This window comes from Grus americana, chromosome 1, assembly GCF_028858705.1.
Source record: "Grus americana isolate bGruAme1 chromosome 1, bGruAme1.mat, whole genome shotgun sequence".
Taxonomy (NCBI): domain Eukaryota; kingdom Metazoa; phylum Chordata; class Aves; order Gruiformes; family Gruidae; genus Grus; species Grus americana.
In genome coordinates this window covers 124,527,848-124,553,933 of record NC_072852.1, presented here as the reverse complement: position 1 = coordinate 124,553,933, position 26,086 = coordinate 124,527,848, and the positions used below count along the sequence as shown (strand labels likewise).

At 35.5% G+C, this 26,086-nt stretch overlaps 1 protein-coding gene across 4 annotated transcripts in view; it reads left to right on the top strand.

Moving 5' to 3' along the window:
- USP9X (ubiquitin specific peptidase 9 X-linked) overlaps nt 1–26,086 on the top strand; it is a 108,090-nt gene that overhangs the window by 42,995 nt on the left and 39,009 nt on the right. For all 4 annotated transcript variants that reach the window (XM_054813534.1, XM_054813532.1, XM_054813533.1 and 1 more), the window contains 13 exons: nt 1,689–1,793; nt 3,295–3,501; nt 4,422–4,558; nt 9,724–9,857; nt 14,568–14,655; nt 16,184–16,526; nt 17,988–18,083; nt 19,651–19,862; nt 21,558–21,798; nt 22,008–22,157; nt 22,266–22,386; nt 22,849–22,979; nt 23,234–23,512. In XM_054813534.1, the coding sequence (XP_054669509.1) occupies nt 1,689–1,793; nt 3,295–3,501; nt 4,422–4,558; nt 9,724–9,857; nt 14,568–14,655; nt 16,184–16,526; nt 17,988–18,083; nt 19,651–19,862; nt 21,558–21,798; nt 22,008–22,157; nt 22,266–22,386; nt 22,849–22,979; nt 23,234–23,512 (2,244 nt within the window). The remainder of the gene's footprint in view (nt 1–1,688; nt 1,794–3,294; nt 3,502–4,421; nt 4,559–9,723; nt 9,858–14,567; nt 14,656–16,183; nt 16,527–17,987; nt 18,084–19,650; nt 19,863–21,557; nt 21,799–22,007; nt 22,158–22,265; nt 22,387–22,848; nt 22,980–23,233; nt 23,513–26,086) is intronic.

Here is a 26,086-nt window from a genome sequence, read left to right as displayed (position 1 = left end):
AGAAGGTAAGTGCTCACAAAGTAGAAGTATATTTGATTCAAGGAATAATGTTGGAAGTCTGTAAAGGCAAGCATTAAGTTGCAGCCTGTTAAGCCACAGGGAAGGATCCAGCTGGACAAGAAATAAATTTGCAGAGATTAGTGTAGTGTTGGAGTCTGCTTACTTACATTCTGGAGCATTTAACTAGAACTTGACATGCGCTTCCCTGTTTGAGCACAGCAAGCTGACAGTTCACACACCAGGTTCCTTACCTCTTCCTACTGTCTTGTACGGCTTCCCCATGTCTGTTAAAACCCTCCCAAGACAGGAGTGTTTTATTCCTTAGTCTTCTTGCCCTGCCCCCTGGGCAGCTGTGCTCCTTTTATTTGTTATATTGTAGATGCTCTTTCTGCCCTGTGTGCTCTCAGTTTTTCTTTCTATCTGGGAAATGATCTGGTCAGAGAGAAAAATGACACAATGTTTTGCAAAATCAAGTGGAATAAGTGGTTTAGTAATTCCCTCTCTTGTAATCTGACCCATAACATGAAAACAAATGTTACTACTTAAATTCACTTTTTTAAAAGAAAAATTTATGGCACACTATAAAGAATTTATGGCACAGCATGTAACAAAGCTATTAGTATCTTTTTTTTTTGTTGTTTAAGTGAACTACTGATGCAAGCTTTTAGAAGGAAATGAATTTCAAAACTGCTCATGCATGCATTTTTAATACTGTACAAGATTAATTACATCAGAGTTTGTTTTCTAGGTATTTGGTTTGCATTTTTTATTCTACACTTACAGGAAATTTTACTACAGTAAATCAGCTGTTGATTCATATAGTCCAAAATTGTGGTTTCTGAGTGCAGATTTACAGCACAGGATGCATTTTCCAGCCCAGGCATGTAGGAAGGAAATTTTCTTCTTACCCAGAGTTCAAACTGAGCTACCTATTTTTTCCTTATTGTCTTCCTCCTTCCCCCTCAAATGTCAAAATTGTGATATACACCAAACTGTCATATACTACACACTGTTTTAAATAACTCAACATCTTGCCATTCATTGTTTGATTGTTAGACTTCTTAAGTTTATAAGCTGCTGGACTTTAAAATGTTGTCTGCCAACAAGTAATTTGTAATAGAAAGCTTTAGTTGTCCATGAATCCACTAGCACAAAGGACGTTCTTCAGCATGAGAAACTATGTGGAAATACTAAAAATTGTTTTAGAGCTTAAAACACCTCAATGAAATTCATTGAGGAGGTGAATTTTGAGTCCTTTCTTTAAAAAAAAAAAAAACCAACCTCAGCAAAACAAAACAAAAAACCCCCACCCAGAACTACATTAAAGTAAAATACTGATTTCTAAGTTAAAATACCCCTTAAGAGTTTATGATCTACTGTCCCAGCATGGGGGGGGGGTAAAAAAAAAAAGATTAAATTTAGAATATAAATACTGCAGTATTTATATTCTAAATAAATACTTGTGTACACACAAGTACTAAACGATGTTTAGTTTTCCTAGTTTTCCCTTGTACGTGTAAGTATGTGACTTCCCAGTGAAGTATTTAGTTTGCCATGCTGCTCCCACAGCATCAGCTTTTCTTGCTGGCCATCTCAGTCTTCTTGTAAAAATGATGTAGTATGTCTTACTGCTTGACTTAATAGAGATTGATATAAATATTGGTCAATTCTTTTTGTCGTCTTGACAGGCAGGAAAACATGAAGCCATTGTAAAAAATGTACATGATCTCCTTGCAAAATTAGCTTGGGATTTCTCTCCTGAACAGCTTGATCACCTGTTTGATTGTTTTAAGGTAACTATGCACATTCTTCTGACTGTATTCAGGAAATGGGTTGTGAAGTTGGATACAGATTTGTGACTCTTTCAGTGTCTACTTTCTGCTTATTTTAGATATGGGCAGTTTCCTTGTTTTAAAAGACTTAATGTGTATAGCAACAGTCTGTAATATTTAATATTAGAAATGCTAGGTTCTGCTGTTCTTTAATGAGCATTCATTGTGAGATTTTCAACTTGCTTCCTGTCTAAAGCAAAGACTAGTTATGCTAGTTTAATTGACAGTTTTATTTTCTGGTTTAAACGCTTTTGGATAATGCCTATCTGTTGAGGCCTGTAGTATTAAAGTGACATTTAGAAATCCTAGGAATATTGAATTTTTCAAATAAAATGTTACTTATCTTAAATAACTTTTTGCATTTGTTCCAAATTATTAAGTGTTGGTGGCTTAGTAAATAGTGTTTTTTCTCCTAGCTTTAGAGTAGGTTTCATCAAGCTTACTGGGTATTGCTACTTTTGATCTTTAAGTAGAGAAGATCAAGGACTTCCGTTCCCTGCTCCCCCAACTTCCTCTTTATCATGTAATAATTTTTTCTCTGGTTAACATAGATACAGAGTGAAACAGTCTCAGGAAGATAATGTTGAATGTTTATAAACATATAATGATTTGATTGAAATTCAGAAACAAGTTGTTTTGCGAAGTTTGTTATTCACTGGCTTTTTACATATGCTACCATTAACATTTGTAGCTTCCAGCAGTGGTGCTATTTGGCTTATTTTCCTGTTTCACTTCTAGGAGGTGACCAGCTGTACTAGAAAAATTCAAGCCAGCTTTGTAGACTCAGTTTTCTGGTTTTAGATAGTTGTGTTATACTCACAATTTGTGCTCCAGTTAATGGGGGTGTCCTAGTTTGGTAAATATGAGTCTGAAGTTCTGTAATCTAGATACTGAACTAAATGCTCAGGAATTCTACATGTAAACTGTTGCAAGTTGTGTCTGACCTTGAGAGATGGATATGAAGTAATGCTGTATTGGAAACTTACTCAGAAAAAGGTTAACTTAATGCAGAGGATGTTTCTTTGTCAGATTCAGAGGCACCAGTGATATTAAAAAATTTTACTCGTTTAGTGATTATGAGTTATTTAAGAAGTCTTTTAAGTATAAGCGTAGGAGTTTTGAGAAAGCATTTGCAAGAAGCAGCTGAGTCCACTCTATTTTGACTGTTGGTGAACTTGTTAATGGTAATATTAACTTTTACAAGCACATTTGTGATCTTTATTTAAAGATTCTTTTTTTTTTAAGTCTGAAGTTGAATACATTTTAGTTGTAAACACTAGAGCTATTCAGTTTTGTCTGACTTATGTATTGATCTAATGGACTATTTATTTTTGATGAAAGAAATTAATGTGAATTCTTTATATAGTTGCATCAGTTTATTATTGCATCATTTGTTAACAGTGCAGGTTATGTGTGGAATTAAAATGGACTGGTTTTCATATCAAATAAAATCTTTTCTTAGGCAAGTTGGACAAATGCAAGCAAGAAACAGCGTGAGAAACTACTTGAGTTAATTCGTCGTCTTGCAGAGGATGACAAGGACGGTGTGATGGCACATAAAGTGCTGAACCTTCTGTGGAATTTGGCTCATAGTGACGATGTACCAGTTGATATCATGGACCAGGCTCTTAGTGCCCATATTAAAATCTTAGATTACAGCTGTTCACAGGTGAGTAATCTGGTATGTCCTACAGTGAAGTCAGTCACTGACAGTTTCCTTCAATCTCCCATGAAAATTCAAGGGATTTGGTAATTTAACAAAAGTGTTCCTTATAGATTTGTATTATCCTATCAACATCCAGGTATTTTTAAAATGTTATCGGACGTATTTTAAATAACACAGTTTGTGCTTTAGTTGGAGAGAGTGAAATACATGTTTGCCTGTCTTGTTGCAGTTGGTGACATACCGTAATGACCATGTTGGAGCAGTTGGAAAAGCACCAAACTGTGAAGTAAATAGGGAGAAAGGATAAGCAGCCCCACTCCTGTCTTTGCTTTTTTCTGAACTTGATTATGCTAATTTGTTTGGGTGTTTTTCAGTAAGTCCTTGTAGGTCTTGTATAATATTAGAAAGGACCTAGCAACGGACAGTGAAAATTATTACACTCTCTCCTTCCCCACCCAAACTACTGTGGAAGTCTTCCAGAATAATATTTTATGGTGATTCCAAATTAATCCATTATTTGTCTTGACAGCCACTGGCAGGTTTTGTTTTTTAGTTGTTAAAAACCAGTTTCTCATTGCTTATTGGTATTTTACAGCAGTTCACTCTGCATACCAGGGAGTGGAAATAAATGAAAGAAAGGAAAGAGCAAATTATTTAAACACTGAGGATACTATCTAGCTACAGGTTTTCTTAAATACACACTGAATGCTCGAGTGCATGCAGGCAGAGTTTGTAACACACATACCTTCTGCCAACATGTATGGCTGCTCAGATACTTCTCTTACGATGGTGTGCTTCAGAACTCAGTTGATCTACTATTTGTGTGGCTTTGTATGTTCTGTTCTATCTTGGAAACAAAGTAAGGGAATGATGATAGTTTCTGCAGTATACTTGATTTTAATTATAAATGTTTGTTCTTTAAGGATCGAGATACACAAAAGATCCAGTGGATAGATCGTTTTATAGAAGAGCTTCGCACAAATGACAAATGGGTCATTCCTGCACTGAAACAGATTAGAGAAATTTGCAGTTTGTTTGGTGAAGCACCGCAAAACTTGAGGTAAGATTGGAAGGCAAATAAAATTTTGTCTGTTAAAAGTTGAATGGGTTGGAATGAGGCAAATTTTTTTACAAGAGGCACGGAAGGCTTAGGTGAAGTCATAACCTGTGTTTGAAGATGTTCTTGAGTTTGTTTTAATGTGTATAAATAGCTTCTAAAAATTCAGACACCTCGGTTCAGTAAGAGAGCATTAACTGTTTCCTCAAACATGCTTTTATTAACTTTTAGAATAGTAATCGAATTTGTGGAAAATCTGGATTTGTTTTGGTTATCCATGGACTTCCCTGCCTAACAATGGAATTAGCTTACAAAGTTTAAATATATTTCATGTGCATATATGTATGTATGCACACACATACACACACAAACATACCCACCCACCCCTATTCTTTGACGATAAACTTATACAGGTCGTGTAGTTTATTTATTTGAAAATAAAGATAACTTTTTTCTTTTTGTCTGGGAAAAACACTGATTCTTTTTCCTAAATGGAAGAGATTAGAAATGTTTTGGGTTTGTTTTATTGTGGTTTATGTTTGTTTTGTGGGGGTTTTGTTTGTTTTAGGGTTTTTGAAAGGAAGAAAAAAAGAAAAACCATTGTCCATTTGGACTTGTTAAAATAGATGTGTTTATTTTCATTATTTTAAACGTCTTCTCACTACAGAAATATCTGAGATTCTGTGCCCCTTTGGTATCCACATCAGAATTTTTACAAACTTCAGAAAAATGTTGTTCGCTTATCAGTGTTGCATAATTGCTTTGTTTTAATTCTTGTAAGGAGGTAAACTATTCAAATCAGTGTTGCTATTACAATCTGCTTACAGGAAGTATCAAGGCAGGGAAAGTTGAAGAAAATAAACCTTCAGTTTACACAACACTGTTGTCTTACTAGTACTGTTTTAAGGAGCTGTGATAATAGTGCATTCCTGGCTTTTGGAGGTTTCCTTATTCATTTAGTTTGCAACATCTTTCTCAATTTTCATGATATTTTAATCCTTTATAGTTTCACGTTACTGACTGACATTTTTCCAACAAGGTTACAAAGTTACCTGCTAATACCTGTGTCTTGGAGTCCTCAACCTTGTACATGCTGTAAGATCCAGGCGAACGTGGCTACCTGGTTATTCGTGGTACTTGTTCAAGTTGGATGCTTTTTGGCACAGTGCCTTAACATAGAGGCTTTGCTTTAAGTAATTATTGAAGCAGAGCTTATTCAAGGCACTGATTAGGTTTCTGCTCTGAATTAATTTTGGGAGGAACCTAACTTTTTTTGATTGTGGAAATTTAGGTTCCCTGTATGGTATATGTACAGTTAGATGGCTTGTATCTTTTTTTTTTTTGGTCAGGCTATCTCTTCCATTCCTCAGATTGCAGGGAAGACTGCATTGCAGTATGTGATAATACCTCATTTTTATGCAGAATTTGAAAATACATATGGCAGGAAAGTAAACATTTGAATTAAAGGTTTTTATCAAGGGACTTAGAAAGACCTCTTCCTGTGGAGAAGCCTTTGTTAGCAAAATACTGTTGAGGGAGGTTTTTTTTAGTCAGGTGGTATTACTGTCCAGCTGCCTGGGAAACCTAGTGAGTGAAAACATAATTTTGAAGTAATCAGTGACTTTCCACCCCTTTGAGTTTTCTGGTAACTCAACTTTGATACAGTTTGGAAATTACAATGCATGTATCTAATACCTGTTCCTATCAGCTTACCTTATCTGACAATTTCTAGCATCCTTCTAGAATTTGGATCGAAAATAGATCAAAACAAGTGTTTGTGACAGCTGCCTTAGAAACATTTCATGGAGCTTTGTGTGAAACCTTAATCTCATAATCTATATACTACTCTTTTGGGGTGGTTCAGTTGGTTGGCATCAGCAATTAAAGTTTGGTCCAAAATGACTAAGGCTGCTGAATCATGGCAAAAACTAGAAATTCTTTTGAAGAGGAGGATTTAATTGTTGTTAGTTATTCATGCAGTTGAGCCAAGTGGCAAATTGGTTATACAGTTGCTTTGGCAAAATTTACCTCCCCGACCACAAAGAAATGCTACATGTTCTGGCGAGTTTAGCTTAACCAGAATGGCAACAGCATAAGAAAATAATTCTTATTTAGGTGCAAGGATAATTACTAGTATTAAGGAACAGTCAACTTTATTATTCAACATACTGACCATTAGTGTACAGGTAATTAATCATTTTAATTTCCTCTGTTGGCTGATGGAGGTAGAGCCTCCTGTAGACCAATTTCAAGCACTTAAGTTTGACCTGTATCTACTCAGGCAGTGTAAGATTGGTCTCGTAAATTACTTGCCCAGAGGAATTAACTAGACATTGAGAGGACCTGCTCTAAGAGTTTAGGATTTTTGTTAGTACTTTAAGGCAACAACAATGCTAGCTTCAAGTCAATTTTTAGCCTAAATAGTAGAATTTGCTGGGCCTGGTCACATAGCATTTGTTTGTCTAGAACAACAACTCCTAACTTCAAAAGCTGAGTTACATGTGTAGTATTATGCTGGGCAAGTTATATGTGCAGATAAATAATTTTTTTAAAAATCCGTTTAAATTAAGTTGTTTGGAATTTTGTCTTCGTCACTTTGCCAATATTTTTTTAGCAAATAAGCATGCATTCTAACTATTAAATGTCTTTCTAAAGTACTTTGGTACCCATTTCAAAATGCTAATTTTTCTTCTTGGCTTTTTAGTAGAAACACAGTGAAAAGATGAGTTTTGCTCTTATCTAAGGAACATGAAGAATTGAAGTTATTACTAAAGGAATACGTCCCACTGGCAACATCATCATTTAGCCTAACCTCAGATGCTTAAGGAATAATTCTATAGTTGCACGTGGAGTTTGCTTTAATTCTAGAAAGCATGCTAGAAAGTCTTGTCAGATCAGCTTTTTTTCCTGTGCCTAAAGACAATTGTCTTGCCTTTGATTCTGTCCGAGCAGATGATCAAAATAACATCTTACATGTTGCTCACAAATACTATGTAACAACTTACAACTCATAACTCTAGTTATTACAATTATTCAACTTCTGGAAGTAGTTGCTAACTGAGATGAATCCATGTGTCCAAATTTACCGTTTGTGCATGTGGTTGAGAGAGAAGAAAAGTAAAAAATGTCTAGTGCAGAAGATTTCTTTAGTCTTCTGTGAATAATGTTTTCCTTTTGTGATACTTTGTAAGATTGATACAAATGCATAATGAGTATATAAATAGACATGCCAATAGCTTGATTCAGCAAAATATCCCGTCTTGCTTCTGCTTGTTCCTTTAGTTGTTTCATCATATGTATTTCCCAAATAGTTAATGTTCTTATTTACTGTTATCCTTTTGTAAATGCATCTCTCTAGAGATAACATCTTGGGTAGCCACTAACATAGAGACATCCAATCTTTTGCTGGTTTTGCTGCTGTTTTATGCTGAGCAAGGAGGGTTGGTGGAGGTGGAATGAAGTGTAATTGGAAAGTTTCTCAAAGTGAAAACAGAGGATGTTCTTTCTGGGTGTATGAAGTCCTGTATGCTTCCATCTGTTTTGTTTTCCGTCCAAAAAGTGTCTGGGTGGTGGTGTGTGGTTTTTTTGGGTTTTTTTGGTGGGTTTTTTGTTTGTTTGTTTTTTTGTTTTTTTTTTGTGGGGTTGGGGGTTTTTTAAACACAATTTGTGTTTTAAGTGCCTTTTTCAAGCTGTTTTGGAAAGCTCTGCATATTATGAAATTTAATCTTTTGAAGACCTCTGTGATTAGCAGGCCAAATTCTGTTGGTTGCAGATAACAGAATCATTGGAAGGGTGTTGATGGCTTCTGTATTTTAAACCCAGATTGACACTGATCTTTGGCTCAGTGAATCAATTTATCTGTTGTTGTTACATGTGCAGTGAAATGTGGTTGTCAGCTGCAAGATCATTAGCAGCTGACGCTGGAACTGGGATTTCTTGCCTTCCCCACTGCTCTCAAAAGCTGCAGCGATATGGTAGAGTGCTGTAGGTCATCTAATATGGAGACCCTCTTTGCTGGGAAGAATGAGAGTTTCTACCTGTAATCCATTCAGCTAGTTCTGGGGTCTACTTTCTGAAGTGTTGAAGGAAAGAAGAACAGTTCTGAAATTGCATTCACATTTGTTCAGGGCAGGCAATGGGATCAGCTGAGTGGTAATACAGCAAGGAACGCCTTTCTCTTTTTCTTTCTTTTCTCTCTCTCCCCCTCCCACCTTTCTCTTTTTTTTTTTTTTTTTTCTCTTTACCATGGAGGAGCAGCGTAAGCTTGCATTGCTTATGCAGCCACGATGAGTGCTCTGATCTACAGAAATTGAGGCATTTTGAGACGTTTCTGCAGATGTGATCAGTGCCTAAGTTTTAGAATATGATAATGTTCATGACATCTGGGTTTTGGACCCAAGCTCGGTATTTTCTCTTGCGGTTTACTTTTATAATCTAAATATGTCTGGTATCATTTGAGAGCAGCATTTTTGGTCAGATCTTGATACTAGACTTAAATTACCATCTAATTATTTATTTGAGGTATTTCTTTTTTTTAAACTATTCTGTTTTTTCTTAGACTATATGCTCTGCATAACTATGTTTTTCTATGTTTCTACTAACATTTTTTCAGTTACATATTGTTTGGAAAAAACAATGCAGACTTGTGCAGGTCTTTTTAAGTATTGAAAGAATTGACGTGATTATTGACTAGTGTTCTTCACTATAGTTTTAAGACTGTGAGCTTTTGTTTTGAAAATTAACCTAGTTTTACTTAGTGTTTGAATATCGAATGGATGTGGAAGAAACTGGGGTTATGTCTAGTGTAGTTATACTACAGTTGAGGGTCTCTATCTTTGCTATGCAGTTCGTGGGCAGGTATTTCTATTCCTGTCTTGCTGCAGATATTCTTGCTGCAGCATACTGAGCTGCTCAGATTGCTTTGATATTTTTCATGCACAGTGTAACTGTATAATCCTCATTAATTAACTGCTTTTAATAACTGGTAAGAACTGTTGATGTGTTAGAAGAAGAAACCGAAAATACTGAGAGACTTAATATGCTTTCTATTACATATCTTTTAGGAAAATTTGGAACTTGCATCAAAGATGAGTTTCTTAAATGGATTTCTGAACTGTAAGGTGCAAAACTTCTTTGCTTTTCTTCTAACACTTTTACTTTCATTTCAGTCAAACTCAGCGAAGTCCCCATGTGTTTTACCGACATGACTTAATCAATCAACTTCAGCACAATCATGCCCTAGTTACATTGGTTGCAGAAAATCTTTCTGCCTATATGGAAAGCATGAGGCAGTATGCTAAAGGTAAGTTTAAAAATAAAAATTGCCTCATAGAGTGTATGAAAACCCCAGCTGAAAATGGAGTTAAAAACAAATTCTCACAACAAAATAACTTTATTCATTTAATTTTTGAGCATCTGTGATATTGAGAGCCTTTGTGGTGTCTGATTGGACAAGAAAAGCTTAAAATGTAGATGTTTTGTTTCATAATTGAAAACGTGGTATGTTTTACAGCAGAATATGGGGAAGTGGCAGCTCTTGTTTATCTGTTGATTGATAAACATCATCTTGCCCTACTTAGGGTGGTTATTTTTGTGGAAAGTCCTAATAATCTTGGCTTTTGTCCTACTTCTAGTTTTGAATTTTTCTAGGCTCCTTTGAGAAGTTTTAAAATCACCTCTATTTGAAGCCAGTGTTTGGAATTTGTCACGGAGAAGGACTTTAAACCACAGGGATACCATTTCTTTTTACCATGCAACTCCCATTTCTGTTTAGTTGCTTTCTCGCTGCATTTGTTATCAGCAACACATCATGTTAGTATTTATATATTTTAGGCTAAACTCAACCCTTCACTGACGAGCTTACTCTCTTATTCTGTATTAGCTTTCTAGCTAATAGGTAGGTAGAAGTAGGGATGTGACAGAGCATGATGGACCAGAAGACTCCTTGTTACACTGGACCACAGTACTTACATATAAAATTAAGCCAACAGAAGTGAGAGGAGGAGATTTACGTCCTGTGTTGTTGTCCATGTGTGTGTCCCCCCATCTACTTTACTGACTGGAACTAGGGACCGTTCTACCTGGCATCATAACATCCTACCAGCCTTTCAGTTACATCTCAAAAATGCCATAGTATGCATGTCACAATGTAGATTGTTCAGAGAGGACAGGATATTTGCACATTGTAAAGCGTGTGTGTGTGTCTTTCAATGCTTAGGTAGTAAGTTGCCTAGGCACCTTTAATTTTGGAATTTATTTAATTTTGGAGTACTTGATAAAAGATATCCAAAATACATTCTTGAAGACTTGTTTGAATAGTGGTGCTATATGTAGGTGATAGCTTCAGCCAGGTATGGGTCAATGAGAATGACATTTGAGCTAAATCTGCATTCTGCAGCTATATTTCTCTATTCAGGGAATACATGAGGAGGGTTACTCTAATTTAAGTTCTTTAATGATAGTATTGCAATACTTAATGTTAAGATAACGCTAAATGCTTTGTTCTGTTCTCAAGCCATACTGTCTTAGGCTTAGTCTTCTCCAGCAAGGTGGAATAGAGCAAATATTATTTAATGTAACTTCTTTAAGCTGTTGGAGTGCTCTTTAACTTTGCTAAAGTGATGCAGAAATTCAATTTCGTTTATAAGGAACTTTGCATATTAACTATATAGATAGCTTAGAATCTGTGATTCTACGATTCTCTCTTTTTCTTGGGCTTTGGCAAGCTATGAAATCTGGGGTTTGGCCTCGGGGTTAGGAAGGAAACATAATCAACAACTACATTCTAACACAGTGTTGTCTTCGTCCAGAAATAGCCTACACATACTATTAATGCATGAACTGTTATACATTAACTTCAATTATTTTTTAATTCTAAAGCCAAAAGGTCATTTTTGACATTATTGTTTACCTATCAAATTGTTGATGATTTTGGCAGAAAAATTAGGCTGATGTCTTGCATGATTCTTTTCTTGTGCCAAGAACCACATCCCATTGCCCTGCCCATCCCTAACTATAATGACTCGGTAAAGCAGTAATACAGACGTCTTCAGCATGATAGGAGTTACGAGTGTGCAAAGAGTTGAAATTGAATCTAATTACAAAGCGATTAAATTGTGCGTCTTGAGACGAAGCTGCTGTAGAACTTCTACTCAGTTGCATCAGAGTACAAAACCAGATGAACAACTCTGAGGATTTTTTTTATTAGATGCTTTATTAAATGATTAAGGGCAGCCAAAAAATATCTCCTAACGTTTCAGATGCTGCACTAAGACTGTAATGCACAGTTCTTGTGCAACTTCTTTCAGTTTCATTTTTATATACTAAATAGAGCAGAACACAGAGACAGCACTGTGAAGTTTGCCTTCCGTGCCTTCCTTCATGATGCGAGGACAGAAAGAAAGAACTGGACAGCTGTAGGATTAAGCTGAGCTGGAGAAGGTGAATGGGACAGAGGGAGAAAATTCAAGGCAAACATCCAAACAGCATAGGTCAAACAAATGCCATAGAAAAAAAATGCCCACAGATCCTTTTGGCAGTTACCACCACAATTACTGTGTAATTTGTGATTATTTATTTGTTATCAATTTTGAATTTGCTGTATTTTTATTTTCTTTGAAGGCTTCCATAGTTGTGTTCTGTGGTGGAGAACAGTGTTCTTATTCTCCTGTTACTTACTAAAGCATATTCTTTTTTTATGATACTCCCTGTTACATGTTTGCCTTTTTAAGGTTAAAGAAAAGCCTAATCTGTTTCAGAATTTTTTCCATAATCTATGACTTTCTCTTCTACTGAACTCACCCTTTCTTCCAAGTCTGCCAAGTCCTCCATGAGATGAGACAGCTGCTATTACTTTGTATAGTTGTGAAGGAGGTCAAAGTTTCATCTTTTTGACTATTTATCAGAGACCTTTTGAAAATTTGAAAAGATTGCTACTCAGTTATCCTTTATCATCTGTTTTTCTGAAGTAATAAAAAAATCCAAAGTGTAAATGAAATGTAATTATTTGTAGAAATTGTGCCATATGATCTTCTTCTATGTGTGTTTATCACTAATTATACTTAAATTTTCAAGCAGTCTTTTTTATCTATAATTTCTCTGTTCGTTATTCTGCTCCTAGAATCATAGAATGTTTAAGGTTGGAAAAGACCTCTGAGATCATCAAGTCCAACAGTCCTGTATGTAGAAAGCGTTTTTAAGGAGATCACACTTGGACTTGCTGTGGGATGTAGAGTCTAGAAGATAACTTGGGCAAACGTAGAAAAAAGCAGAGATGGAGAATATTTAGGGAGACTGAATTTTTTCATACTTCAGAGTTTTTCAGAATTCTTACATTCATACATACTGCCTTTGGGCAACCGACTGGCCTTTAATACTTGAATTCTTTTATCATTGCCACTATTGACACTTGTGTCTATGAATTAATCTCTAGTCAGGAAAAAGAAGCCGAGATAGTCCCCATAATTAAAACAAAGGAACACCACCACCTCCTCCCAACAAAACAAAATCAAACAAAAAAAGGACCCCAAACACCCAACACTTGAAGTAATTAGTTTGAATTTCTCTGCAATATTCTTATATACTATAATTGTTTCTTTTGCTAGACCGACAGTGTATTTTTCAGGTTTTCTACTTCTAATGCTTAAATAATTTTTGCTCTGCTATTTTAGCTTATTTCTTTGAAATTTTTTTCACATTTCATCTTTTAATAATTGCCCATTTATACTCACTACATTAGGATTACAATTTAAATGTTTGAAGGATTTCTGGTGAGCGCAATGTCTCCAGTTTTGTAGACATCAGTTAACTACTAGTCTTCTGTTTTCCCTTTTATCTGATTTTTAAGCTAATGTACCTTTTGCATTTCTATATAGAGAATAGTATTTATGACAATTATTTTTCTCCTGATTTTGAAACACTGATGATGCACTTCAGGTGTTAGACTTGTTTCTTTTGTGGGGTTTTTTTTTCCCCTCCTTGATACAATAGGAGATCCTCATTTTTAGTTCTGAAGATAAACTTTACCATGAGTCTGGATGTTGTCCTGATAGTCTCCCACAGCTGGATCATCTTAGTTAAATGCAATCTATATACTTTTGCAAATAAGAAATATAGCATGAATTAGTTTATAATGGAGCTGTCATCATGAACATGCATCATGATGAAATATTACTAGTATAGATCAAGGTAGCGCTAGTACAGATCTAGTATCTCTCTAATTAAAAAAAAAAAAAACCACCAAACAAAACCACACCAAAACCAAGTTCCTATGAAGCAGTCAGCTCTATGTTAAACAAAATATTATGCTGAGATTTGATAAAATGCAGGTAAAAGTTTGACTGCTTGCCTTACTTTCAAATTACTCAAATTCTTCTGTTTCAAGCTTGTCAGTATTACAGGCATTTGGTTTTTTGTACTTGGAAACTTGCAGTGAATAAAAATGTCATATACTTTCCTCCTCTAAATGACATCATGTACGTAGCTGCTTACAAAGGTGTTAAAGAACTGGAGTTGTGATTTCCTCTGGAGAGGAAAAACCTTAAAAATGGGCAACTGAAATTTTAGAAAAGATACTCTGTAATTAAATGAAAGCATCCTCAGGAAAAACACTGGATAATCTGAATTACATGCTTGGTATACTTTTATTTTAAATGACTTCTGACTTCAAACTGACTGCTTGAAATAAGGAAAAATTGATCCAGATAAGTAGAATGCAGGTTCTTAATTGTTCTCTAATACTTTCGTTATACTGAATGATGAGCACGTGTATCTGCACATAAGTGTTGATTTGATTATAGACGTCAGTAATCTTTGCCTATACCCATTTTAATTTAGGATGAAATATTAACAGTGGGCTGCTGAAAATTATTTTCTTATAACTTACTGAAAATTTATTGGTTTTCGAGTGGGTTTAATTATATTCAGACTAACAAGTCTTCAAACATGTCGTGTCTCTTAGAGTCAGTATGTCTTTTCAGAATGTATTGTCTAATAAACCTTTTTATATTTGCAGAGCATGGTGAATATGATCCTCAAACTGTAAGACCAGGAAGCAGATACAGTCATGTACAGGAAGTACAGGAGCGACTTAACTTCTTACGGTTAGTTTTAACTTGATTGTTTAACTTCTGTAAGAATACTTTAAATACTTTAAAGAAAAACAAAAAACAACTCAATATCTCTTTCTCTTATCTAGCTTTAAGTTACGGTGTTATCGTCTTTCAAAACTTAAATGCAAAAATACACCAAATGTTTTTGGTTTGGTTTGGATTTTTTTTTTCCCAGAGGGTTTCTATGCTAGTATTGGAATATTCAAATAAAGTTTATTAGGATCTTTCAATCCAAGGCTCTGATTCTGCATTAAGATTTGTATGGGATTTTTCTGTCTGTGTGCAGAACCCTACTGACTTGAATCCAGCATGCATATGCATATAGCTACATACATATTGGGATAACTTAGCTGAAAATTTAAAATACTCCATGTAGAAATATGTCCACATGTCGTTATTTGTTGTAACACACCATATTTAAAATCCATGATCATAAACTTTGGATTACTTTTGACCAGCTGCTGTTTGAGTAAAATAAGAAAACAAAGGATCTCTGCTCATCACGGAGCTGCAGTATGTTGATGCTTTTTAGGCAATGTGTCTCAGCTTTTTGCTACTTGGTTTTATTCTTGTTTTAGACAAGTAAAAATACATGACCTGTCAAGTTCTGAACTATTTTTATTTGTTTTCTAAGGGAGATTTTTTTTACTTTTTAAAATTTCACCAAGAATTTTTATGAACTAAACTGAAGTGTTAAACAACTGTTTAATGAAATCACACAGTAGCATATAGATAGCAGACTTAAGTTATCACTCCTGCATGTTAAAAATTGTAACTTCCTTAAATTTGAGTTCATTAGTTGTTAATGTAAAGAAATTATGAAGTCCCATGACTGTCAAATGTAGACGATGTAGGTAGCAATTTCTGAAAAGCAGTGCCATAATTTAGTTCTTGATTTCCTTTAGATATAAAAGATTTTGAATCAGAAAAAATATTTTGAAGAACTTTATCATTTGTTCTTCCTGAAACAGTGTTGGCTCTCAGAATTGAAGTTCTTAATAATTCTTTAATAATGATGTAACACAAATGAAAAACTTATTTAAATAAAAGGAAAAAATTCCAGTTCATTGACATCTGCTTCTAGCTCTATTCTATAGAATTGATAACTTATTTTGTGATTTTTGCTGAAGTGAGTGCTAAAACATAGTGAATGATTGCAGAAGTAATTTAATGTCTTATGTTGTGACCTGACTTTTAAACTGAATAGCTCACATCAGGAGATGTGCATTTATTTGTGTATAATATATAAACAATGCTCGGTGTTTTTGTGTAAAACATTTTTTGCTGAATTTTATTCCTTTTTTGTTTGGAGTATAAGGTTTTGATCCATTCAAACTTACTAAGAAATCATGGGGCTAATTATGAGTGAACTGATGATGTAAATAAAATTTTCAGGGTCATACTTACAATATATTCTTGTATAATATGCATATTCACCTTTTTGCTTGTACTTTTACTGAATTGTAACTCTAGATGTCTATTAGACAGTGCTGTTAATTGTCTTTTTGTTTTGCTCAAGATTTTTATTGAAGGATGGTCAGCTGTGGCTCTGTGCCCCTCAGGCGAAGCAAATATGGAAGTGTTTAGCTGAAAATGCGGTTTATCTTTGTGATCGCGAAGCCTGTTTTAAATGGTATTCCAAACTAATGGGGGATGAACCAGACTTAGACCCTGACATTAATAAGGACTTCTTTGAAAATAATGTGCTTCAGCTGGATCCTTCCCTATTAACAGAAAATGGAATGAAATGTTTTGAACGTTTCTTCAAAGCTGTGAACTGTCGAGAAGGAAAGCTAGTAGCAAAGAGGCGAGCCTATATGATGGATGATCTGGAATTAATAGGATTAGACTACCTTTGGAGGGTAAGTTAATTGGAGGAAACATCTGAAAGGTTAACTGCTAAGTCTTTCTCAGTCTCTTTTTGTATTTTTGGGAATGTGTAATTTATTAGTTATAGACTGGAATTACAAAAAGCTACTTTTTCAAACTAAGTGCATGGATATTGACTCCGCTGTCTTCCCAGCAAGTATGTAAGTTGGTAAATTTGCAGACTGATGTTTAATGGAAAATTTTTTTTGAAACATCAACTACACTTGTATATGCACGTGAGATTAAAAATTTGCCTATGCTGTTGAAGAAGAAAGGATTGTTCCAAGTGAATTACCTGTAGGTTTCTCTCTCTCTCTCTCTCTCTTTCACACACACACACACACACACACGCGTGCGCGCATATTAGAATTAAACTTTTTGTACACTTCGTAAGTTAGTTTGTCATTCACTCTAGTATGGTAAACTGGAGTGATTCTAGATTAGACCAAGTAATCACTGGTCTGATTCTTTGTCTTAAATCCACAAACTTATGCCTAAATGTGGTTACGGCTTTTCAATAAGAAGACTGTAGCTTTCTGAAGCTTGCCAAATCTATTGGTGAAAAAATCATCATCTAATTTGATACTTAATTTTTTCAGAGTATTTCTAGTGTTCAAGAGCTGCATTAGAACCCACAGTAGCACACTGTGGCACGATTATCGTGGCTATGTTTTGTAAAACATGCCGTATATAAAGCAGCAGTCTTCAGTAATTTTGGTTGTGGCTTGTTGAAGGGTTAGGTATTTTAATCATGGTGATAATAGTTAAAACCAAAGTAGATTACAATTTTTATACAAAGATGTTTTCATGTAGTGTTTGTGTACAAAGTGCCTGCATAATGCTAGCGTGTTTCAGTTGTGGGAATCAGCTTCCTTGGATCTGCCCTGCCATTTGGCAGCATGACAGAACTCATGAAGCCTCAGCTCAGTGTCTTGCAGGGGTTGTCTGTAAGGGCTGCTTTCAGACCTGGTGGGTAGTAATTAATATTTAGATTATCAGGTTAGAACCAGAACTCATTTGCCTGTCCCCCTGCCACCCACTCATAGCCATTTAAATACTTTAAAATCCTGTTTTTAAATCTTTGGTGATGTAGATTGTTCAAGCATCTGAAAAAATAGTTGTCCTATTCTCTGAAACTCTTGAAAATGTGAATGTAATGTGGAGATGAATATAGAAACTACTTTTATTCTGTTTATAAAGTATTGGGGGTTTTTTTGCTAGCTCTGAACTCCTTTAAACTAGTTAATTCTTAGTTTTGACTCTTAGATAAATAACCTTAGTGTAAGTTGTATTGTTTCTATTTTGTAACTAAGCATTTTAGTCACTTTCACCTCATAAAATAATTAGACATACCATTGTGTCAAGATACTTATGTAATCATGTTGTTGTTAAATTTTATACCAGAAAGTTTTAAGATGTTCTAATGCTTTTTTTTTTTTTAATTATTATGCTAGGTTGTGATTCAGGGAAGTGATGACATCGCAAACAGAGCAATAGATCTTCTTAAAGAGATCTATACTAATCTTGGCCCAAGGTTACAAGTTAATCAGGTAAAAAACCAAACAAGCAACAAGAAAGCTGGAACATAATATGATAGAAAAACAATGATAAAATTCAATTTGGTGATATTTTTATGTTTGAAAGCTTTGAAAACAGAGAATGGTTTTCATGTTTTGGAGAGTGTGCTCCTGAGTCCAGCCATCAGGTTCTGATCAGATGCAGAATTAAGAGGCTTTTCTGGTATTTGCAGACTGAACTCTGATAAATTTTTCATACTAAATTGGTATGTCAGAAAACCATTCATATCATATACTTAGGTAAGCCTGTTGAACTTCCAGTTGTGGTACTTATTTGTACTAGTACGTTTACTGGATGGATGGGTCTGTTGAGTGTTGTCACAAGCTAATCTAATCTTTTTTTATGTCATGTCCCTTATGAAGGGTCACAGAGTTTCCATAGAATGGTCAGGCTGAGCTCCAGCAAATCAGGTATTTTCTCCCTACGTTAATATTTGCTGGGAGCTGCATTTCAGTGGACTGAGAGAAGAGATAATGAGTTTCTGAAAGGTCAGAGGAAGCGAACTGTTGGGATTTCACAAATGGGGGGGGGGGAATATTGTCCTCCAGACGGTAAATTGCCACTTGTATTTCTTAAAACTCCAATTTTCATACTTGTCCTCAGAAACACTTACAGGCTTCAGAGCTGCCAGTCTGCTAGATACAGCACAGCTGCTCTAGGTGGTTCATTTACAGCCATTCAAGCTATATCTTACTGTAGTGGCAGATGGGCTGTGTCTTGCTTTCTTGCTATAGGTCTGGGCTTACTAAGCATGCATAGATCTGTCCATCTGCACATGGTTAGATATGACACTTCAGGAAGTGTTAGATTTACTTAACGTGCAGGAGTATTTTGTTTCAGTCTGCTGGTAACTCCTCTGCTCCTGAGCTGCATCTAAGAAAATCAGCTGGACTGTGGTTTACTGCCATAGCTATGACTGTTTCTATTGCAGACTACTACCTGGAGACACTGCAGGCTTTTTACAGTGATCCTATAGGTTACATGTCAGTCTAGGTCAGGAGCAAGGAGATGTTAGGTATCAGGCAGAAGGAAGAGATTTGCTGCAGCTGCCATTATACTGAATCTAGCCAACATCCATTTCTGAGTTTATGCAGGAAAAGAGTATCTGGAACTGGGTTATGCAATTGGTGGGGGGCGGGGTGGGGAATAGTTGTTCTAGTGGACTGTAAATGTTCTGTGTTCACTCTTTGTGTACAGTAAGTTAACCTGTACTAGTTTGTCAGCTAGAGATTCTTTAACATAGTCTGAGGAAATGAGTGAGAGTCCAATTTAGTTTTCTCTGTGCAAGCTTGCACATTTTTTATTGAAGTGCAAGTTTGCACTGTACAGTTACAGCTACTGATGACATGCAAGATTTTTGAGGCACACACTAAATTAGAGCTGTTTATCAATGGGAGTTTATGCTAAAGTAGAATAAGCCAGCTTTATAGAGTAACTTAACCTGGTTTTGTTTTGGTTTACTTCTACCACTGGATTATCCTTCTGAAAAGATAGTTTTTAATATTCTTGTAATTGTACTGATTTTTTTAATGTAATTAGGTAGTGATTCATGAAGACTTCATTCAGTCCTGTTTTGATCGTCTAAAAGCCTCCTATGATACTTTATGTGTGTTGGATGGAGATAAAGATAGTATCAATTGTGCAAGACAAGAAGCGATACGAATGGTGAGAGTGTTGACTGTTTTAAGAGAGTACATAAATGAATGTGACAGTGACTACCACGAAGAGAGAACAATTCTACCTATGTCGAGGTATGTGTGAAAATGCACTACTGGGATGTTGATTGCTGTTAACAAAAATATTACTAATATCTTTGTGATTTTTACGTTCTAAATGGTTTCTTTTCGGGGAATGTATTTATAGAGTTTCAAATTTCCGTTTTCTCTGCTAATATATGAAACTCTGTAGTAAAAAAAATAAATAGTCATTTGAAAGATCAGGCAAATACAGGCATATATGAAAGGGACAGCAGATCTGAGAATAAACTTGTTTCTGTTGTTTTGTTCTATCACTAGCACAACATACCTTGTGGCTAGATTGTTTTGGATATATTTCTTTTTTTTTTTTTTTTCAGATAATTATTTAAAAGCAATACCATTCTTTAAGTTAGCATGGGCAAACCTTTGTTTTTCATAGTCCTATCATACAAAACCCCTGTTGTTAATATATCTTCCAGAGTTGTTTACAAAGATGCTAATCTTACTTTGCAAGTTTAAATTTAGGATTATCTAAATATTCTGTGTAAGTTCCTCGTAAAAAGGGGAAGAAGAGAACAGCACTTTGAAGTATGTTTATTTTCTGAATGCCTTCACTCTTCTTATACTTGACCTTGAGTAAAAACTTAGCTTACATCCTAGCTGTTCCTTCTTTAACACTGTCTTTGGTACAAAGAAAAAGGAAACACTTAAATCCAATGCTGTGTAGATATTTTCACAAACAAAATACTTCATGTCCTGAGAGAGGAAAGCAGAACAGAAAACTGTTTAAATGTTCCAGTGTTAGTAGCTGCTGTTTGTGGGAAGAAAGTCTCAAAAGTACATAAGGAACACACTGAGATTGCTATGGATTTATGATGCAGCTAACATTTTTAGACATAGTGGGGGTTTGTTGTCCCCTTATTTAAAATACCATTTTTGTCAAGAAAATTGGAGATTGCTGTTTCTTTATGATGTGTCAGTAATTTGCAGTCCTCCTACAGCATTTTTATTGTATATATTGATTGATTAGTCCTCAGTAATTTCTCTTGTTTATTGCAGGTGCATCTTTTTTTATATGGGCTGCTTATTCAATTAGACTAACTTTTTCACAGGTCTTGTTAGCAAGGAGCTTTCATGAGGAATTTTTGCTGCCTTTCATTGCATGGGATTACTTTGGGCTCATCTGGGTGCATTTTTCCTGATGAGTTCCCTACCATTGTGCGAAGTGCAATCACTGCTAGTGTGAAAATGCTACTTCTTTTTTTTTATCTCTTTGAATTTTTTAAAAGCATTTTGATCTTTAAAATTGGAAATCTAATATTAAAGGTGTAATGTCGTTTGACACAAGACGTTAAGACTTGGTGACCTGATGTTTTTTCCTGATCGTGGCATATTTAAAACCAAGTTGTTTTACTAAAAGAGTAAAACACAGTTGCCAGTCTGAGTTTTATTTGTGCATTTTGATCAGGAAATTACAAACAAGAGAAAGAATCTAAAACATCATAAGAGACTTGCTAAAATTCTGTCAGTGTTCCTAACCTGACTGTAAAGTTGACCATATGTTTAATGCACTTGTGCAGAGTGTGGCTTCTTGAAAGTTTCTGTGTGTGTTACGTTTGCATAATTGCTGATGCTTTCACAAAATACGCAAAGATTTGATGTTGAAATATCTGCAACACAAAATACAGCAGGAAAAATAATTTATTTCATGAGGGCAAAAATAACTTCATCCGGTTTGTTTATTTTCAGAGCTTTCCGTGGTAAACATATCACACTGGTAGTTCGATTCCCAAACCAAGGCCGACAGGTGGAAGATTTGGATATTTGGTCTCATACCAATGACACAATTGGCCAAGTACGGCGTTGCATTCTCAATCGTATTAAAGCCAATAGTGCACACACAAAAGTAGAACTGTTCATCGGTGGTGAGCTGGTGGACCCTGCAGATGACAGAAAATTAATTGGGCAGTTGAATCTCAAAGATAAAACGGTAAGTGTTACAGATTGATTATTTATGTCTATTCAGATGTTGCTTCCCTTTTGTAAATGCTTGAAAAATAGCATACATGGGATCACTTACTCTTGTGAAATAGTTCCATTCCTCCTCCTTGTATTATGCCATTAACATCATATCAGATACTTATTTAGTAAAGAACCTCCATTTTTGCATAATATTAAAACTATGATTGTGTTTTTCAGCTAATTACAGCTAAGCTTACACAGATAAATTCTAATATGCCATCAAGTCCAGATAGTTCTTCTGACTCCTCAACTGGTTCTCCGGGCAACCATGGCAATCACTACAGCGATGGTCCAAATCCAGAAGTTGAAAGCTGTTTGCCTGGAGTGGTAAGCATATGCTTAGATTCTGAAATGAACAGTTGAAAAGCATTTTTTCCCCTATAATTTGTCTTTAACTAACAATTTTTATGGGGCTTTTTATTTGCTTATTTTAAGATCATGTCACTGCATCCTCGATACATCTCTTTTCTTTGGCAAGTTGCAGACTTGGGCAGTAGCCTTAATATGCCGCCTCTTAGAGATGGAGCACGTGTTCTTATGAAGCTCATGCCACCAGGTAAAACTTAATTTTATGCTGTTTTATCTTGTAATATCCTGTATAACAATTTCTCACCTGTTACATGAAGATGGGGAATATTTTCCACTTTCTGGTAATTTGTTGATACTGTAATTCATGACTGTTATCCTGATTAGGATTGTATGTATTTCCCAAATAGTTATTTCTTGTCTGTCTTACAAATTTGCATAGTTGGCAGTTGGTACTAGGCTTTAGTGCCACAGTGCAATGAAATGGGGAGAAGCATTGTATTTTGAAGTGGTTTTGTAGAATTATAATGGAATTGCTTTTGTACTGACAGAAATAATCATTGCAGAACACTTCTTAGTCTGATCTTGTCTCTCAGTGCCATTTTTTGCAACTTTTTGGATACACTTAAAATTTTTCAGATTTATAGTTGTAAATATTACTGGCTTGTTCTGGAGTGTTACAAAATATTTTTAAGTTGTGTTTTTATTGCAGATAACACTACGGTTGAGAAACTAAGAGCTATTTGTTTAGATCATGCGAAGCTTGGGGAAAGCAGCCTTAGTCCATCCCTTGATTCTCTGTTCTTTGGTCCTTCTGCCTCACAAGTGCTGTATCTAACAGAGGTTTGTGATGCTTTGCCTGTTCTTTAAAAATCTTCAACTCTCTCTTTGGCAATCCTTTCTGTAACATTGTGGAAGATTAAATTCTGATTTGAAATTAACAATTGAAAATACTTAAGAATTTACTAGAATAAACCAGTGTATAGCCAATGCTGTCAAAGCATTGCTTAAACAGTATTCCAACATAGTGTCATGTTCAATCATCTATATTCAAACTAGTACATTGCTGTTAGTTAACTCTGTATTTTGTTCTACAGGTAGTTTATGCCTTGTTAATGCCTGCCAGTGCACCTCTGGGAGAAGATGCCAGTGACTTCCAATACAACTTCTTAAAAAGCGGTGGTTTGCCTCTTGTATTGAGCATGCTGACTAGAAATAACTTCCTGCCAAATGCAGATATGGAAACTCGAAGGGGTGCCTACCTTAATGCTCTAAAAATAGCCAAATTATTGCTAACGGCAATTGGATATGGCCATGTTCGAGCTGTGGCAGAAGCTTGTCAGCCAGTTGTGGAAGGCACAAGTACAATTTCACCGGTAATACAACTCTTCCTTGATGCAAATAGCAATATACTGTTTTTTGTATTTTCTGCAGCAACATCTGTCTGCTTTTCACTGACAATCTCTTTGAGTGAGTTGTGTGTCAAGAACTCACAGTACTTTCAGATAATGTCTGATGATTGTAAAAAAAGAGAGAAACTTAACTAAACAAATCCTGTTTCTTTTTGACTGTAGAAAACTTAGACGTGAGATCCACCTGCTCTAGATAGAATTTTCAATGGTTTGCATGATTGTCAGTACAGGTGACTTCCCATAAGTGCGAATTCTGATTGTTTTGAGCTGTTGAGTCTATTGAAAGATGTGCTTCTGAATTTCTTGTATCTGCTATTTATGATTAGAACGTAAAACATGACGTTGAGTCGAGCGAACCCTTTTTTTTCTACACAAAACCAAGTCCTTGGCTTCCTAGATTCCTAATTCTGTCCATTCTTGCAGAGGACAGCTAGGTACATTGGAAAGTTAAGTGTTGATAGTTGAAAGGTGCCCTACCCTAAGATTTCTCAGAGTTGGAAAGGGAAGATGTAACACAGGTGTTCTGAACTGTGATCTCACACGTCTATACTTGTAGATTTTGTGCGTGCTTAATATGGCTAGTTAGTTTTTTCTACATCTGGGAAAGTATGTTGTGGGTCAGGATTTTATTTCTGCCCTCTTAGAGTAGGTGTACAATATAGAGCCCAAAAATTAAAATTTGCTGCTGTCTTTCTTGGACATTTGCTTCCAGGTACTCCAACTTTTTTTATTTTGTGAGGTTCTGTCCAAAATAGTTGCTTGAACTATCAACCTATACATAAGAATACATAGAGGGGCCCCACTTCGGAGCACTTTCTTCCAGAATATGTACTACGATCCATCTCTGAAGCAGAGAAGTACATTCCCCCTAAGTCTGAAAAATAAATATCTGTTCTGGTTAGCTGCATCTGTTGGACGATACCAGATTCATTCTTTTTCAAGGAAATCAAAACTGTTGATGATTACAAAGAGGGGAAGATCCCTTTCTGTGTCTCATGTTAGAATATTATAGAAACATTGTAAAGCAAACATGTTTGCCACCCTATCCTTCGTCTGTTTAAAATGAGTAAATTTTACGGCCCTGTTTTCTCATGATGATGATTCAAAAGGCAGTTTGGAACACAGATAACATCAGTTGAGTCTTGAAGTACTGTTTGAAACAGATTTATGCTGACCACTTAGGAGATAGTAATATTTTTTCCATGACTGCTGACATTCACTGTTTAGTGTTGCAAACATCTACCTTTATTAACTGATTTGTTGGAAAAAAACATGGTTATTCTTGCTGTCATCATCATTCCGTTTGAAGGACTTTGGTCTTGATACTTTTTATTGCTGCAGCCCCAATAAGCTTAGACCTTGGGATGGAGGTGGGATTTGTAAATACTGTCATCTCTCTTATCTAAAGCATAAGTACCATAGCATGTCTTGGCTTTCCATCAGTACTTAAGAGAATGAAGTAACCAAGTCTGCAGTCTTCCAGTTACAGGTTTGCTGCTGTCACTAGGACCTTTTAAGTTTTTATTTTCTTTATTGCTTTCGTAGAAAGCTGGATCACTAATGTTGTTAAACATAGTGTTCTGGTACGTAGATCCTGATTTGCCCCTGTATATATTGTGCTTGATGACTTACAGCCTGCTTTGAATAGCTAATTGACTGTGTAAGCTCTGTCATAGTCTTCAGTGGGAGTTCAGTAATTTTGCTCCCCTAATCAAGTGTCTTAGTGAAGGTGACAAAGCAAAGGGATATGACCAGCGCCAGGTGTTAAAGAACAACTTCACAGTGTGTCTTTTGAGCAGCATTTGAGACAGTCTTCTTGGGATGAAATGGTACTAGAAAATGAAGAAACTCTGGTACGAGAAGTTTTAACTTCTAACTGCAGCACACAGTCTTTTCAAGCAAGTTTGTCTATGAGAAGGACACAACCATTTCAGATATGAACTGTCAAAACTCTGAAGCTCTGTCAGCCCAAAAAGGAGGAATGCTATGCTCAAACTGATACAGAAAAGATAAAAGCTTGTCTTGCTGTTTCTGTTGTGAAAGTATGATAAAGAACAGGATAGATCATTCAGAACAGAATTCTTCAATAGTGCTCTAACTCAAATGTTTAAAATGTACTTAACCCTAATGAACACTGCAGTCATGTTCTGCCTGGACACTATTAGCTAATCCAGAGGGAGATTCATTGTTTTAGCAAGCCCTTTCTTTCCTACATCAACAGAAAGGGAAGGAGGCATTGTAATTCTAAACATTCTGTTACCTTGAAATAGTCTGATCAATAAACAAACCCCCAAACCTAAGTAGTTTTGAGCAAGTGTCTCTCCTCTTGGACTCCGTGATTGTACACTGTAGCATATAGTGTCTTCAGATGTGATGGGATCTATTTGAAAATGAGGGAGGGGGGTGTTGATATTTGCAGTTTCTGCAAGTAGTTTTCCTTCCAAGATCTTACCTACTTCTACTAAATCTTTCCAAGTAACTTTATATTTTGTTATCTTCTTGCTTGCTTTTTTCCATGTGAAAATAAGTATATGAAAT